Genomic DNA, 18,070 nt, shown 5'->3' with positions numbered 1-18,070 from the left:
CCCAGAATTTCACAGTTTTAATTATTAGAAGACAGAAAAAGGGGTAAGAATGAAAGGGGGAAAACTCATATAATAAGGTGCTATTTTGTACATCTCTTGTTTATCACAATAATGTTCTTGTATGTGACAGTGAGGAACTATAGAATTTCTGATCTCATTTATTTTCTCATATTTATACGTATGTCTGCCCATCTCCTAGGCATGTGACTTTGGACGGCGTTCAAACAAAGCTAAAACAATACATATAACAAATATTAATTACTCTAACATCGTAAAAGGCACAAATATATGTGTGTGTGTGTGTGTGTGTGTATACACATATAGAGTTTTGCAAAGACTAGTTGTAAGAAACTGAAAATTATGCACTTTTTCTTATGAATATAGCCCAGGGGTAGGCAACCTTGGCTCTTTTATGACTCGACTTCAACCCCCAGAATTCCTGAGCCAACTGGCTCAGGAATTCTGGGAGTTGAAGTCCACGAGTCATAAAAGGGCCAAGTTTGAAGACCCCTGTCTTACATGAGCAGCAAATGAATTTAATTTTTCTCTCGCAGGCTCTAAGGTGATCTTGGCAGGAACAACCAAAGTTCCTTATTCCCACAACCCTTTGCTCTTATATAATGGAGAATTAACCTGTCAGACTCCCAGTGGGAAAACCAACAATATCCTGCTTAATACTCACACCTTCCTGGGCGTGCTGAAAGACCAGGGTTGCGATGAATTGAAACAAATGCTAACTCAGACTTTACTTTTGAAAAGGTGAGCCATCCCTTGAATACGGCATGGAATATTTTCCAATATGTGAAGGGCAGGCTCAGCGCCACGGTTATTTTTTATTTATTTATTTATTATTATTATTATTATTATTATTATTATTATTATTATTATTATTATTATTATTATTATTATTATTATTATTATTTACGTTAACCCGACCTAGGTTTTCAGAAGCTTGGGAGATATGCAAACTTCTGGACCAACCGTCAGGTTGGAACGAGCTGGGCGAGGCCTGCCTTCACCACATGGAAGTAGACTTTGCGATACGGGTGTACAGGACCAACAAAAACGTCGGAATGGTTATGTCCCTGGAGCAAATCAAGGTATGGTCTTCTGTGGTTAAGTATTACAATTTTGTTTTGGGTCTGTTGTTTTTTTTTAAATTCATAAACGGCATGGTAACGTGATGGTGCTAATTTACTGCCCAGCCCAAGCCTAGAGCTTTTGGGGTTTTTAAAATTTTTTTGAAACAACATCGTTAGGAGATAATTCAGCAATAAAAATAATTCTAGAGCAGAGACGTGCTGAAAATAACATACTGTCTACCAAAGCTCAAATCTTCTCAAAATGCTGAATCTCTAAATCTTTTTTATTATTATTATTCATTTTTATTTTTCCCTTTCTTCCACAAACAAATCAACATTTACTTATTTATTTAGCGTATGGCTGGTCACACACAATATTAAAAACATTTCATATGTACAAGTTAAAACAGTTAAAACAATTAAAAAGAAGCAGTAATAAAACCTAAGAGGAAAGCAGAAATAACCTTTCGGAGTTTGATGTCGAGTTTGGAGATCCAGTCAGTAGCTGCCGTTGTTACGCAGAGGAAGTCCATAAAATCTCCTGGGTATCTTCTATTAGTGCATTCCCTCACTATATGTTGGATAGTCTGTCGGGGAGCCCCGCAGTCACATTGCGCTGAAGATGTCTTCCCCCATTTATACAAAGAGTCGGCACACACCCCATGAGTCGTTCTAATTCTATTGTATGTCACCCATATGTGTCGGGGTGAGATGAACCCTGGAGGTATATTATTAGGATTAATATGCTCGAAAATATCTTGGGAGGTATAGCTACTCCATGCTTCCATCCACTTTTGGGTGGTGCTCTGATGTTCGGCTAGCAGCTTAAGCGCTGTGAGGAGTGGTGGATTTCTTGACTTTAGTCGACCTCTTAAAAGAACAGAGGTATAACCATGAATGGGTAGAGAGGAGTTTAGCAGGATCTTACTATACTCCCGAATGAGAGCTTCTTGTCATCGTAAGTGTGTGTGTGTGGGGGGGTATATGGCTAAGAACTGGTAGCCAGTGAATAGGTGTAGATTTGATGCACCCAGTAATTAATCTCAAATCAACAAATATACCGCAATACATAGATACATACCCGTATGTTTGGGTGCTGCTCGTCCATTTCCCCTTTCACTGTATCCACCCTCCTTCTCTCTCTTTCCTCTTCTCTACTTCCTTTCTCCTTTCTTTCCTACTTCCCTCTTCCTCTCCTCTTTCCCTCACCACTCCCCTCCCGTTTCTCCCCACTTCTCCTCTTTTCCTTCTTCCTTCCTTCCTTCCTTCCTTCCTTCCTTCCTTCCTTCCTTCCTTCCTTCCTTCTTCCTTCCTTCCTTGTAAATCTGATGATTCCCTGTATATATCGGATTTTCACTGCTTTATACCTGCATCGGATACAGATTCTTATTCTCATCCAGCACATTGCTTCAGTTTATACTCAGGCCAGAGATTCCTCTCCACTCCTCTCCTCGATTCTCAGACCTCCAGGCCATAGCTGTCTCCAAAGTGATTTTTCAAAAGGCAACTGGACTGTTTTTTTTTCCCTTGAGGAGGATGAAGAAGAAGACCTTTTGCTTCTCATCCAAGAAGCTTTCTCGGTTCTAGCCCCCAGCATCCTGTTGGAATCGATGAAGCTTCTTGGATGAGAAGTGAAACATCTTTATCAAAGAAAAAAGAAACCAGTTGCCTTTTGAAAAATTACCTTTGAGTCGAGTCGACTTGACTCGACTCTACGCTACTCTACTCTACTCTACTTTATGCCCCTTCCCTTCCCATGCCACCTGTCTCACACCCAAGATACTTGTTTCTCTATTTCATCAGTTGTTTTTTTTTACTTCTATATAACAATAGCTAGGGATGCAGTGGCTCAGTGGGTTAGGAAGCTGAGCTTGTGGATCAGAAGGTCGGCAGTTTGGCGGGTCGAATCCCGAGTGCCGCGTAACAGAGTGAGCGCCTGTTACTCGTCCCAGCTTCTGCCAACCTAGCAGTTCGAAAGCACGTAAAAATGCAAGTAGAAAAATAGGGACCACTACGGTGGGAAGGTAACAGCATTCTGTGCGCCTTTGGCGTCTAGTCATGCCGGCCACATGACCACGGAAACGTCCTCGGACAAGCGCTGGCTCTTCGGCTTTGAAACGGAGATGAGCACCGGCCCCTAGAGTCGGAAATGACTAGCACGCATGTGCGGGGGAACCTTTACCTTTACGTTTTTAACAATAGCTACCCAGAAAGCTACGTTTCTTTTAGATAATGTTTAATAAAGTTTGAGCGCCATCCACGTCTCTTCTTTTTTTTCAGAGCATAGAAGAACACAATCTTTTAGCGGGACATCTGGCCATGTTCACCAATAATTTTAATTTAGCTCAGGATTTATACCTGGCATCTTCTTCTCCCACTGCTGCGCTGGAGGTAAAAAGCTTAAACCACCTGATATTTCACGGGGGGAGGGTTTTTTTCCTCCCCCCTTTTTTTTAAAAAAATATATATACCGCATTGCTTTGGGAAAAGTAGTTGTCATTTGTTAAAATCTGTACCGTTTGTGCTGTCAGATGAGGAGAGATTTGCAGCAGTGGGATAGCGCGCTCCAGCTAGCTAAACGTCTGGCACCGGATCAGATCCCCTTCATATCCAAGGAGTATGCTGTACAGCTGGAATTCACGTATGTTCTCTCTGGCTATTTGATAAATACAAATGTGATAATGAAATGGTGGAGTTAACCATAAGCATCATTCCAAAGAGCCTCAAATTAGAAGACATTTCTCACTCATTTAATCAAGCTGAGGCTTGAGTCTTGATTCTTGCAAATAGGCTATTTCTTAGAGCAGGGTCCCCAACCCCTGGTTTGTGGACCGGCAGCGGTCCACGACATGCCAGGAAGCAGCCAAGCCCCATCCGCGGGCAGCGTGCAAAACCACACCCCCTCCGTTCCACAGGAAAACCTTTTGGGCACCGCTATCTGTAGAGACTGGCCCGGATCCCTGGCCCGTCTCATCCAGCAGTCTGCTCTCAAAACAGCCAAGCAACAGCACAAGGAAGCACAGTGGCCTCCCAGCACGTGGCTTTTCATTGCCGGTCTCTGCCATCATCGAGGCTAACAGCCATTGATCCTCAAAATTTCCACGAATCGATCCCATTGGAAGCCAGCCTTATTGGTGGTGAGCACCACATCTCGTGTGTCACGGTTCTGACAGACGAAACTCTTCAAAAGAACTCAGAGGCTATTGTTTACCTTAAAGGATCTTTTATTCGAGTAGCAGAATATCGGCACTAACATAATCGAAGCCAAAAACTGAATCCCCTCCCCCGGGCACCTGGTATCAAAGCACAATTCCCTCCTCCAATTAACAGTCATAAATCACGTTCCCCAATTAGCTTGAAGCCCGAGCTTCCTCTCCAGCTCTCCAGCCCGCCAATTCTTTTATCAGCTCTGGGCTCAGTAGCCTTGATTCTCACGCTAAGTTTAGTGTTGCTATGTCTAGCTGGACTCTCATTCACATCCCCCGCCCCTCCCAGCACCATCTAACTCTAAAAGCGAAAGGGGAAAAGATGGGCACATTTCCATCTGTTGTCAACGCAAAAACATCCGATGTTTGCAGCGTTGACATGGTGTGTGTAATGACCGCAAATGCCAGGCAGATATTCTGAGGCTGTATTCAGACATCAGGCTCCTTTAATATGCTATAACCGTTATACCAGCGGTCCCCAACCGTTGCGGCTTGGTGGCCCAGCTTTGTGGGGAGGGAAGAGGGGAGCAGGCCACGTGAGAAGAACACGTGCGTGTGTGAACCGGTCCATCACTCACGCGAGTGGAGCTGTGCGTGCGCGCTCGCCCGCCTCCCAGGCGGCCCAGTTCCGAACAGGCCACAGACCAATAGTGGGTTGGGGTTTGGGGACCCCTGCATTAGACCAAAAAGAGAGAGGGATGTACATTTGTATGTGATGCGGTAGTCCACAGTTTGGTCTGCTACATCCTTCCTACTTCACGCCGCAACCTACATAAATACCACATTAACAGAAACGCCACTTTCCAAGTTTTATCGCTGTCGCCAGGGGCTTTCCAAACGGTCCCTCTGGACTCTCTTTAAACCTCTCCTTCGTTTTGTAACATTTGACAAGGTTCTAAATATCGCCGTCTTTTTCATTTTAGGGGTGATTATGTGAACGCTTTGGCCCATTATGAAAAAGGAATCTCAGGCAACAATAAGGTAGTAGCACCCTGGGTGATGATTTTCATGGTGGATATTCACACGTCTAATTATTCTGATGTCTAATTATGGTTTAAGACCTCAGATCATTTAAAAACCAATTGTGCCTTGGAAATATTAGAATAGCTACTGGCCGACTGAGCTGTGAATGTTAAAGCAAACCCTGTTCAGTATTTGGAAATGCATCAAATCTTACGAATTTCCTGATTTTTTTATTTATTTTTTAACTTAAACCTCCCTACCCCCCCCCCCCCCCCGTTTTCCAAAGAAAATTAGTTCGTTCTTACGTAGATTCAACTGCCCTTGGTATAACTGTTTTAACCAATTTTTACAGTACCGTAATTATTTTGTTGAGGCCTCTTTCCGTGAGAAACAAAATAGCCTTTCTTTAGTCGGTGTGTTTCAGACGTGATGTTATTTACATGCATGTACCTTTTTGCAGGGGAAATAGAATATATAATTCCGAACAGAATAAGTGCTAATTTTTTAATAAAGTAGTCCTTGACTTATGGCTGAGCGCAAAATTTCCACTGTTAAGCGAGACAGCTGCTATGTGGATTTTGCTCCATTTTACGACTTTTCTTACATTTTATCAGCAACATATTGCCTGGGTTCCAATATTTAACTTACTAATACACATTAAGTTCCTTTCTCTCTACCTCGTTTTTCCCAGCCATTGATAAAAAGTATCCCATACTGAGTCTTCTTTCTCTTTCATTTTCAACGTCAACCTGTCCATTTCTGCACAATCTAGAATTTTTTTTATGAACGCTTCCTCCGTTGTTGGTAATTCTGCATTTTCCCCACGTTGAACGAATACAATTCTCGCTGCAGTTAATGCATGTGATATGAAATACATACATTCTTTCTCATAATTTCCTACAGTTATACCTACCAAAAATAATTCTGGCTTAAAAATCTATGTGTTATTTTACTCCTTTTCTCTAAACACGTACGTATTCTTTTTACCAAAATCTTTTGGCTTTTAAGGACACGTCCACCAAAGATGACAGCACGTGCCTGGTTTTTGCCTACATTTCCAACAGTTGTTAGACATATTTTTAAACATTTTTTGCTAACCTCTCCGGTGTTAAGTGCCATCCGTAAAACATTTTGTATAGGTTTTCTTTGCAAGACACCGCCTTTGTTCTTCTAGAGTTTCTTTCCCAAAGGTTTTTCTAGTTTTCTGTTACGCCCAAAATTCTTTGCCCAGGTTATCATGGTTTCTTTAACTTGTTCCTCTTCCATCGTTAAACTTAACATATATCTATAAGAGTTCCTTAATCAGTTTTTCATCTGATGTCAATAATAGCTGGTCAAATTCTGCCTGTTTTTTTATAAGTGTTTTTTTTTGGTTTGGTTTTTTTGCTTTGTGGCCATTTTATGCGTCTCTCTCTCTCTCTCTCTCTCTCTCTCTCTCTCTCTCTCTCTCTCTCTCTCTCTCTCTCTCTCTTGTCAGTTCCAAGAACACGACGAAGCTTGTCTGGCCGGCATCGCACAGATGGCGGTTCGCATCGGAGACATCCGGCGCGGCGTTAACCAGGCCATCAAGCACCCGAGCAGAACATTAAAAAAGGACTGTGGAGCTATTCTGGAGAGCATGAAGGTAGCTAATGCCACTGCAGTAGAGGTAGACCACAGTTGCCAACGCTTCTATGGCTAAGCGAGACAGTGGTGATGTCCAAATTTTGATCACGTGACCACGAGGGACGCTGCAGTGGTTGTAAGTGAGAAAAACGGTCGTAAGTCACTTCGTTCAGTGCCGTCGTAACTTCGAACGGTCCCTAAACGAATTGTAAGTCGAGCACTGTCTGTAGAGGTGGGGAACTACGATCCCTTCAGGATTGTGGACTTGGGCTGCCAGAATTCCTGAGCCAGCATGAATTATGCTAAGCTGAAAATCTATTATTATTATTATATTTTTTTAATACCTTAGCAATTTTCGGAAGCTGCCCAGCTATATGAAAAAGGACAATATTTTGACAAAGCAGCCTCAGTATATATCCGTTGCAAAAACTGGTAAGTGTTATTTTGTAATTGCAGATAGCCAGTAGTGAGAAGGCTTGGCTGACTTTCAGGATGATTAAACTGCCACTATCCTTTCCCATTGTTATTTGCCTTTCAGACCATTCATAACTTACACTGTGCTAATTCTCTTGTGTCCTGTAATTCATTTGCAGCCATTTTGCAGGCTCAGGAATTGAATTAGTGGTAATGGAGCACTCTGCTTTATTTCATTTTTATTTCATTTTATTTTTTTTAATCCCAGAAGTTCTGGATAGGTTCAGGGTATAAAACTGGAATAATGTGTCTCATTAAGTCCTGATGCAGACCGGGCCTTTATTGTTCACATTTATTTATTTGTTACTCAGTTGCTCAGTAATTATTGTCATCTGGGCGAGGCATGACAAAATAAACAAATCTCGCTATACAGCATTACTGACTTTTGAAAATAGAAGTCTAAAACTTAATGATAAAGAGCTGTTGATGTAAGGCACGCATGTTCCATGGCATTATTGCGTCCAGACACACACGGATGCTAACTATTTTGTACGATTTTAAAATCCCCTTGAAATAAGTTCTCGGACTAACATCTGATACAGGTAGTCCCTGACTTAATGGCCATAACTGAGTCTTCAATTTCTGCCGCGGAGTGAGATATTTGTGAAGTGATTGTCGCCCCATTTGACGACCTTTCCTGCCGCCGTTGCTAAGTGAATCGCTGCAGTTGTTAAAACTGTTAAAATGGTTCTTAAGGGAATCTGGCTTTCCCCACTGTCAGAAGGTTGCAAAAGGGGATCACGTGACCTCCGAATTTGGATCTCGTGATTATGGGGATGTTGCCACAGTTGTAAGTTTGAAAACGATCATGTGCCACTTTTTTGGTCACTTCGACGTGTCACCCGGCGAATGGTTTTAAGTTTTGAGCACTGCCTGGGTCTTAAAAAGATGTCCATGTCCTTTCAAGCACACCTTTAAAGTTTCAAGACTGATAATGTAGTAGAGCCAATTATCTTTATTCTTGAGACGACGGCGTGAGCATAACCGGACTAAACTGGGAAATGTGCCACCTTCGTTACCCTTACGAAATATAATTTATTCCTGTCGTTCAGGGCCAAAGTCGGTGAGCTTCTTCAGCATGTCTCTTCTCCAAAAATACACCTTCAGTACGCCAAAGCAAAGGAAGCAGATGGCAGGTACTTCTTCCCAGAGTTAAATTTCTAACCTGCCTTTTATGCCAGCAGTCATGAGGTCTACCTGTGCTCAGCGGGATTGGATGTGCAGCCACAACATCCACAAGCTTTTGCTGCTTTTAGCAGAATGATGAGCAGTGCATGGTGGTGGAAGCTCCGCCCTCCTTGGGCACAAACGCAGCAAACAAAGAAGGGATGGGGTTTTCCTTCTACACCACCCCAATCCAAGGCAGATGGTCACTTTCTCAGTTTGATAGACAGGCAGGCAGACAAAAAAGATAGAAGATGATAGATAGATAGATAGATAGATAGATAGATAGATAGATAGATAGACAGACAGACAGACAGACAGACAGACAGACAGACAGACAGACAGAAAAGATAGAAGATGATAGATAGATAGATAGATAGATAGATAGATAGATAGATAAGATATAAGATAGATAGATAGATAGATATAGATAAACAGATAGACAGACAGATAGATAGATAGATAGATAGATAGATAGATAGATAGATATAGATAGACAGATAGACAGAAAAATAGATAGATAGATAGATAGACAGACAGACAGAAAGACACACAGAAAAGATAGACAAAAAAGATAGAAGATAGATGATAGATGATAGATAGATAGATAGATAGATAGATAGATAGATTAGATAGATAGATGATAGATAAATTGATTATAGATAGATGATAGATGGATAGATAGATAGACAGAGAGAAAGATAGATAGATAGACAGACAGACAGAAAGAAAGACACACAGAAAAGATACAGACAAAAAAGATAGAAGATGATAGATAGATAGATTAGATAGATAGATGATAGATAGATACATTGATTATAGATAGATGATAGATGGATAGATAGATAGATAGATAGATAGATAGATAGATAGATAGATAGATAATAGATAGATAGATAGAGATAGACAGACAAAGATAGATAGACAGACAGACAGACAGAAAGAAAGACACACAGAAAAGATAGACAGACAAAAAAGATAGAAGATAGATGATAGATAGATAGATAGATTAGATAGATAGATGATAGATAGATACATTGATTATAGATAGATGATAGATGGATAGATAGATAGATAGATAGATGATAGATAGATAGATATAGATAGACAGACAGACAGAAAGAAAGACACACAGAAAAGATAGACAGACAAAAAAGATAGAAGATAGATGATAGATAGATAAATTAGATAGATGATAGATAAATTGATTATAGATAGATGATAGATAGATAGATAGATGATAGATAGATAAATTAGATAGATGATAGATAGATAAATTGATTATAGATAGATGATAGATGGATAGATAGATAGATAGATAGATAGATAGATAGATAGATAGATAGATAGATAGATAGATAGGGTCTAAAAGCACAGCTCTCAGAGTTTTCAGCATCCCTTCGCCCCAGCTCCCAAGGCCATCCCCAGGTGCCATTACAGTCTTTCTGTCTGTCTATCTGTCTGTCTATCTATCTATCTTCTATCTTTTTTGTCTATCTTCTAATCATTTTTAATTGTTTTTTAATTTTTTTATTGATGTTTTAAACACCTTGTAAACCACCCTGAGTCCTACGGGAAAAGGGCGGTATATAAATCTAATGAAATCTAAATCTAAATCTAATGACCACACTTTCATACATTTAATTTAAAAGTAGACTTAAAATTCCCGTTTTGAATTTACACTAACGCCCAATGATGTGTCCTCTTAGATACAAAGAAGCTGTTTTGGCCTATGAAAGCGCAAAGCAGTGGGACAACGTGATCCGGTTGTATTTGGATCACCTGAACGATCCAGAAAAAGCTGTGAGCATCGTCCGGGAAACCCAGTCTCTTGAGGGAGCCAAGATGGTAGCCAGGTAATTGAGTGATGATTTGGCTATATTTGTATACAATTAGAACGGAACAGAACAGAACAGAACAGAATAGAATAGAATCTTTATTGCAAATAGAATAGAATCCTTATTTCAAAGAATAGAATAGAATAGAATAGAATAGAATAGAATAGAATAGAATAGAATAGAATAGAATAGAATAGAATAGAAGAATAGAATAGAATAGCTGGAATGGAATGGAATGGAATGGAATGGAATAGAATAGAATAGAAATTGGAGAATGGAATGATAGGATAGGATAGGATAGAAAGAATAGAATAGAATAGAAATTGGAGAATGGAATGATAGGATAGGATAGGATAGAAAGAATAGAATAGAATAGGAATTGGAGAATGGAATGGAATGATAGGAGAGGATAGAATAGAATAGAATAGAATAGAATAGAATAAGAATAAGAATAAGAATAGAATAGAAGAATGGAATGAAGAATAGAATAGAGTAGAATAATGAAATCATTAAAGAATTGAGTGGATTCTTTAAAAATTTAATAGGTCTAGGAATATATAAATTAATGATTTAATAGATTTAGGAATACAACGAAATTAAATGTGTGGAGATACATTAGACTGACTTGAATACATGAATGAATGAATGAATGAATGAATGAATGAATGAATGAATGAATGAACTAACACATTCACAACTGCTACCAACTTAGTTTTCATCCTTTTTCATGCTGGGCAAGATGCTGCCTTATTTGTGCATGCGATGCTTTAAAAGAGGGGAACCTAAATTCATATTATAGCACAGTCTGGGGGTATATTTCGCGCCCGCCCTCCACCGCACCCCCCCCCCATTGAGAAACATATCTGGGATGACTGGATTAGGTCTGATTGCCATTGTCCCAAGCTAAAAAGCAATTAACCCATGAATCTCTGGCTGTCTTTCCTGCTAAAAATGTTGTGAGTTCTTGCTGTCAGCATCTTTTTTTTTTAATAGAGAGATAATTTAACAAGGCATGTTTTGTCTTAAAATTGTGGAGCCCTGGGCAGCCGCCAGAGATGTTACACTGATTTAATAACCCTAATAAAAACCATAGGTTTAGAGAGATGAGAAAATTCTTCTGTGCTGGCATTTGATTTTGCCTTCAAATTTTGCACCTTCCTTTTTTTTTTTTTAAGAATTGCTACCTCGACGGCTTGGGATCCTAAAGCTTTGGGATCCTGTTCACTTTTCCTTTTTTTTTAAAAAAAAAAAAAAAGCCCGAAACGACGAAGCCTTTTATTTTTCTTAGGTTCTTTCTGCAACTGGGTGATTACGAGTCTGCCATCCAGTTTTTAGTGATGTCCAAGTGTAACAACGAAGCTTTCGCCCTGGCTCAGAAACACGATAAGATGGAGCTCTACGCTGACATCATCAGTGAGTATGGCAGCCTAATACAATTCTACACAGCAGGTAGAAGAAGCAAGGGGGGGGGGACACAGTTTACTTATTGATTCACTTTAGTTTCCACCTGTCTGGCCCTGGGCCAAGGCTTTTCAACCTTTTCACCCACCGTACCACTTTTAGGATATGGCAACATCCGAGGACCACCAGTCGCCTAGCGAGGTGTCAAAAACATGATGACCAAAAAAAAAGGGAAAAAGTGATGAAGTACAAATAGTCCTCGACTTACAACAGTTTGCTTAGTGGCTGTTCGAAGTTACAATGGCACTGAAAAAAGTGACCCCCCCCAAGCCACAGCCAAGCAAGACACCTGCCTTCCCGCCTGGCGGCGCTCTTCCTCCTGTCCGAGGTTTTCATCGTTGTGAGCATTTCTGTTGAGGATTGGCAGCAATGGTGGAGTGTGGGGGGGGTGTGTTTGGTTTTTATTGCCCCCCCCCCCCCGGTCTGCTGGGTGGTTGCAGGAGGTTTTGGTCACGTCACATGACCCTGGGACACTGTGACCGTCATAGATATGAATCAGTTGCCAAGCATCTGAATGTAAATCACAAGACCCTGGAGATGCTGCAACATTCCAGCTGATTGGCGCTTCTTCTGGGCACAGCAGAAGCGCCAGGATTGGCGCCGAGCTCCAGCTAGATCCTGGCACTGATCCTGGCGCTTCCGCTGAGCCCTGACAGCCCTGCAGCTCCAGCCGTCTCTCGCTCAGGCTTGTGCGGTGCTGCCCCCGGTTCAGCTCATTCCCCTCCCCCCGCTACCCACTTTTCTAGGATGGTCGCGTACCACCTGCCAGGTACCAATGTACCACAGGTGGTACCCATGCCACTGGCTGAAAAGCCCTGCTCTTGGCGACTTGCAACACAGGCCCAACCATGTCATTGTTGCACGAGATATTGAGAGCCAGGTATGGGCTGACAGCATTTGTGTGATGATGTCATTGCGCGCATGTTGTGTTGGCACTGTCTCAGCACGTCGCAGACACCCTGGTTCAAAGTTTTAGCAGTAAATTAGCTTTTTGCTTGACCGCAGTGCATCGAGGGGTCAGCTGTTGAAAATTTACTGGATACCTTTTAAAGGCAGGAGATTTTAATTGCAGGTAATCCTCGGCTCACGGCCACAGTTGTGCCCAGAATTTCTGTCGCTAAGCGAGACATTTGTTCAAGTGAATTTTGCCCCACTTTACGACCTTCCTTGCCACCGTCGATACGTGAATCACTGCAGCTGTTAAGTTAGCAACACGGTTGTTAAGTGAATCTGGCTTCCCCATTGATTTTTCTTTCTCAAGAAGGTCGCAAGAAGAGGATCACGTGACCCCGGGGACACCGCGGGCGTCATAAAGATGAGTCAGTTGCCGAGCGCCTGAATTTTGATCATGTGACCCTGGGGGAACACTGCAGAGGTCGTAGGTGTGAAATGTGGTCATAAGTCCCTTCCCCCCCCAGTGTCTTTGTAACTTCGGTCACTAAATGAAACAGTTGTAAGTCAAGGACTGCGTGAGTACGTAATGCTCGGTTACTTCCTAACCTTTTGCACAGCACAACTTACTCCTCCAGTGTTTTCATTAAATTATCTGGGAAATTCTATCCTGTTATACTAGAGATTGTAAAGTTAGCGGTTCCTTCACGGTTTTTTTTCTTCCTTCCTTTTGTTTTTGTAAATTATTCTTTATTAATGCTTGGGGACTCCTGCTAATTTTTGCCTGCCTTCCCAAACCTTTCTAATCCCCTTTGAAAAGGCATATTTTCAGAGCCTAGATAGGAAGTGAAATTGGGGTGTGTAAGACACTGCAAGTCTCGCTTGGCGAGCGTTGTTCCGTCCGCGGGAAGGAAGAGAAATTGTTCCTTTTGCTTCACTCCCATTGCAGGTTCTGGAGAAACCTCCAACGATGATTACCAAAGCATCGCCTTATATTTTGAGGGAGAAAAGAAGCATTTCCAGGCTGGCAAGTTCTTCCTACTCTGCGGTCAATATTCCAGGGTTAGTGCAACCTTACTAAATCGGGTCAAACATCCTGAGAAGCCTGGAGGACCATCCCTCAATCTCTCTCTTCTCTGTTTTGAGGGGAGGTGGGTGGGATTCTCTTTGCATGTAGTGCTAGGAAACGCTTTAGCAATACCAATAGCGCTTAGACTTATATACCGCTTCATAGTGCTTTACAGCCCTCTATAAGCGGTTTACAGAGACAGCCTGTTGCCCTCTGCAGTGGGCAGAGTTATGGAAGGAAGGAAGGAAGGAAGGAAGGAAGGAAGGAAGGAAGGAAGGAAGGAAGGAAGAAAGACAGAAAGAAAGAAAGAAAGACAGAAAGAAAGAAAGAAAGAGAAAGAAAGAAAGAAAGAAAGAAAGAAAGAAAGAAAGAAAGAAAGAAAGAAAGAAAGAAAGAAAGGAGAAAGAAATAGCAGTAGCACTTAGACTTATATACCACTTCATAGTCTTTTACAGCCCTCTATAAGCGGTTTACAGAGACAGCCTGTTGCCCTCTGCAGTGGGCAGAGTTATGGAAGGAAGGAAGGAAGGAAGGAAGGAAGGAAGGAAGGAAGGAAGGAAGGAAGGAAGAAAGACAGAAAGAAAGACAGAAAGAAAGACAGAAAGAAAGAAAGAAAGAGAAAGAAAGAAAGAAAGAAAGAAAGAAAGAAAGAAAGAAAGAAAGAAAGAAAGAAAGAAAGAAAGAAAGGAGAAAGAAATAGCAGTAGCACTTAGACTTATATACCACTTCATAGTCTTTTACAGCCCTCTATAAGCGGTTTACAGAGACAGCCTGTTGCTGCAGTGGGCAGAGTTATGGAAGGAAGGAGGGAAGGAAGGAAGGAAGGAAAGAAAGAGAAAGAAAGAAAGGAAAGAAAGAAAGAAAGAAAGAGAAAAAAGAAAGAAATAGCAGTAGCACTTAGACTTATATACCACTTCATAGTGTTTTACAGCCCTCTATAAGCGGTTTACAGAGACAGCCTGTTGCCCTCTGCAGTGGGCAGAGTTAAGGAAGGAAGGAAGGAAGGAAGGAAGGAAGGAAGGAAGGAAGGAAGGAAGGAAGGAAGGAAGGAAGGAAGAAATAGCAATAGCACTTAAGACTTATATACTGCTTCATAGGAATTTAAAGATAAGTGTAATGTTTGGGCTAACCTGTTGACTTTTTTTTAGATATATATATATATACTATGATCAGATGTTGGGTTGATTTGATTATCAGATAGAGATCTTCTCACCTAGACTATTTGTTTAGTTAATATAGTATTTTTGTTTAAAGTGGGGTGGAAAAGCTAATTACCATTTGTAGCTCTGTTATGCAAAGGGGAGGAGAATTTTATCAGTTTTTCTTATTTATTTTTTTCCTCACCATGTAGCCAAGGTGGATTCTGTATAAATAATGTTAAATTTATTAGATATTTGGGTCATTCCCCCCCCTCCTTTCTTGTACCCATGTTTTTCGTTGTTGTTTTGTGTAGGATGTATATTTTTCTGTGTTTTTTTTTATTTTGCATTTTATTCTTGTTGATAAAACAAAACATATATATGTAAAAGTGTTTCTCCTAGTGGAAAAGGTAACAGCACGCACAATTCTAACCTCTTGCTTCTATTATTCTAATTTGCCATAAAGATATTATTGATTACGTGAAGTGAAGATGTGGGGGAAATAAGTTATTAGCCATTTAACGGCATGTGGTCTCTTTTCCAGGCGCTGAAGCACTTTCTGAAAAGTCCCAATACAGATGATAATATTGCCATAGACATGGCAATAGAGACGGTAAGATAACGACATTTAGGAAGAATAAATGCATCTGACCTTTTTTAAAAAAAAACACCCCAAAATTCAAGTAGATTGTAACGTAACCTTATATTTGACACCAACTTTTACAGTTTCAGAAGCAAAATTTATACTGGCTATTTTCAGTATGCAATGAACGGAAGACTGCCTCCTGGTGAATTATTTGTAAAAAGTCCTCAGTTGGAAGGGAACTTGGAGGTCATCTAGTCCACCACCACCCCTTGCTCAGGCAGGAAACCCTATGCCATTTCAGACAAATGGCTGTCCAGTCTCTTCTTAAAAAACAACAACAACCTTCCAGTGTTGCAGCATTCACAGCTTCTGGAGGCAAAGTTGTTCAGAAGTTGTGAACGCTGCAACGTTGGAACTTAAAACAAAAGTTGACTCACCGTTATTTTTCCCTGCCTGCGTGACGTTGTTCCCTTTCGCTTGTTTTCGGAGCAGGTGGGCCAAGCAAAGGATGCAGCCCTGACTGACCAGTTGATAAATTTCCTTATGGGCGAGAATGACGGCATACCAAAGGTATGGAGTTCCAGGCAGAACTTGTAATCTTTTTATATATTTTTTCCAACTATATCTGCAGCAGGTTTAAATTTTTACCAAATGGTTTGCGAGTAAAGATTCTAAAGAAAGCTGTATCACCCTAGAGCAGGGGTAGGCAGCCTCGGCTCTTTGATGACTCGTGGACTTCAACTCCCAGAATTCCTGAGCCAGCCATGCTGAGGGGAAAGGGGAGAGATTTCCAAGCTGAGCCATGCTGGCTCAGGAATTCTGGGAGTTGAAGTCCACAAGTCATGAAGGGGCCATAGTTTCCCCCATGCTGGCTCAGGAATTCTGGGAGTTGAAGTCCACGAGTCATAAAAGAGCCAAGGTTGCCTACCCCTGGCCTATGCACTAAACCAGGGGTCTTCAAACCTGGCCCCCTTATGATTTGTGGACTTCAACTCCCAGAATTCCTGAGCCAGCCAGGCTGAGGGGAAAAGGGAGAGGTTTCCAAGCTAAGCCATGCTGGCTCAGGAATTCTGGGAGTTGAAGTCCACGCGTCATAAAAGAGCCAAGGTTGCCTATCCCTGCCCTAGGGACTGAGCCAGAATAGCAAAATAGGACACAGGAAAAATTATTTTTATTTTTTATTTTATTTATTTTAATTAGGTTGCGCCTTTGTTGTAATATTTACTGTGCATCCCTACAATAGGAATATTTGGAATGACTGTACTTTTATTTATTTTTTAATATTGATAGGTCATCATTTTTGTTTGCAGTGGTCTATGGGCCTCTCTAGATAAATGTGGATATAAAGAGGAAAGACAATAACTTTTAACACAAGTGCAGCTAAGGATGATCTCAATCTATTTTGCCCGGCTGGGGAATTCTGGGAGTTGAAGTCAACAGGTCTTTTAAAGTTGCCAAAGGTGGATCCCTCTGATCTAAAAACTGAACTGTGGATGCTGTGGCTTTTTTTAAAAAAATAAATAAATCCCTCCCTCTTATATACCATACAGAAACTACGTTGAATTTGGCTCAAATTATGACAGGTTCCACAGACAAAATTGCATACGCCTCCTCCCAGTGCAGTGAGCAGCCCCTGCCGATAGTTTGAAACAACTTTTTAAAGGCTGCATTGTGTTAAGTCTAGTTTAATCTTGCTCATTGTGTGTTTCGGTTTTATTTCCTGCCAGTTGTTTTTGTGTTCTTACCCAAACCTCGTTTTGTTTTTCTAATCGCTTTACTGTAACTTCTGTAGTCTGTTGCTGTGAGTATTTTTACCTTAATTATTCTAAACCGTGATAGCTGTTACTTCATGTTTGAAAAAAATTCTAATCCCGCCATCGTGACCCCTTCCTCGCTACCCCTGTTTGACACAAATAGTGGGCAAACATCTGGATCCAAAGCCTGATGCTTTTGAAAGAGACTTTTATTAAGCTAGAACTGGGCCATTGTCAGTAATTTCCATAGCAATAGGTATTTAGATCACGGTTAGTTCAATTAGCTGTAGAGTCTAAGGGTGATGGACTTAAGAGAAATACGCAAGAGTCAGTGGTTAGCCAAAGAGAGATCAAATCTTCTTTGAAACAGTCCCAGAAAACAAGATACTCCTTGGAAACATCACAGGGATATAAGAAAAAGGGAGAGGCAGAGCACAGTCAGACGTGCAGGATTCTCTTACAGCTCTAAATTAAATAGGGAACTCTATCTTTGTGAAGTAGGACTGTGTTCATATTATATATATAATAGAACAGAACAGAATAGAATAGAATATATGGAATAGAATAGAATAGAATAGAACAGAACAGAACAGAACAGAAATAGAATAGAATAGAATAGAATAGAATATAGAATAAGAACAGAATAGAATAGAATAGAATAGAATAGAATAGAATGTGGAATGGAATAGGAATAGAATGAATAGAATAGAATAGAATGTGGAATGGAATAAGAATAGAATTAATAGAATAGAATAAAAGAATAGAATAGAATAGAATAGAATAGAATAGAATAGAACAGAACAGAACAGAACAGAAATAGAATAGAATAAAATAGAAT

General features: G+C 40.8%; 1 protein-coding gene across 1 annotated transcript in view; it reads left to right on the top strand.

The window, feature by feature from the left end:
- Positions 1–18,070, top strand: part of WDR19 (WD repeat domain 19) — a 41,805-nt gene that overhangs the window by 14,919 nt on the left and 8,816 nt on the right. Inside the window, exons 16-28 of the mRNA XM_083367616.1 lie at positions 555–759; positions 941–1,100; positions 3,363–3,473; positions 3,614–3,723; positions 5,212–5,269; positions 6,729–6,875; positions 7,206–7,288; positions 8,383–8,466; positions 10,204–10,350; positions 11,621–11,745; positions 13,634–13,746; positions 15,437–15,505; positions 15,971–16,048. Of these exons, the coding sequence (XP_083223742.1) occupies positions 555–759; positions 941–1,100; positions 3,363–3,473; positions 3,614–3,723; positions 5,212–5,269; positions 6,729–6,875; positions 7,206–7,288; positions 8,383–8,466; positions 10,204–10,350; positions 11,621–11,745; positions 13,634–13,746; positions 15,437–15,505; positions 15,971–16,048 (1,490 nt within the window). The remainder of the gene's footprint in view (positions 1–554; positions 760–940; positions 1,101–3,362; positions 3,474–3,613; positions 3,724–5,211; positions 5,270–6,728; positions 6,876–7,205; positions 7,289–8,382; positions 8,467–10,203; positions 10,351–11,620; positions 11,746–13,633; positions 13,747–15,436; positions 15,506–15,970; positions 16,049–18,070) is intronic.

Source organism: Vipera ursinii (genome assembly GCF_947247035.1).
Source record: "Vipera ursinii genome assembly, chromosome: 7".
Lineage (NCBI taxonomy): Eukaryota > Metazoa > Chordata > Lepidosauria > Squamata > Viperidae > Vipera > Vipera ursinii.
The sequence above is the reverse complement of the archived record's forward strand: the minus strand, read 5'-3'. Positions and strand labels throughout refer to the sequence as shown.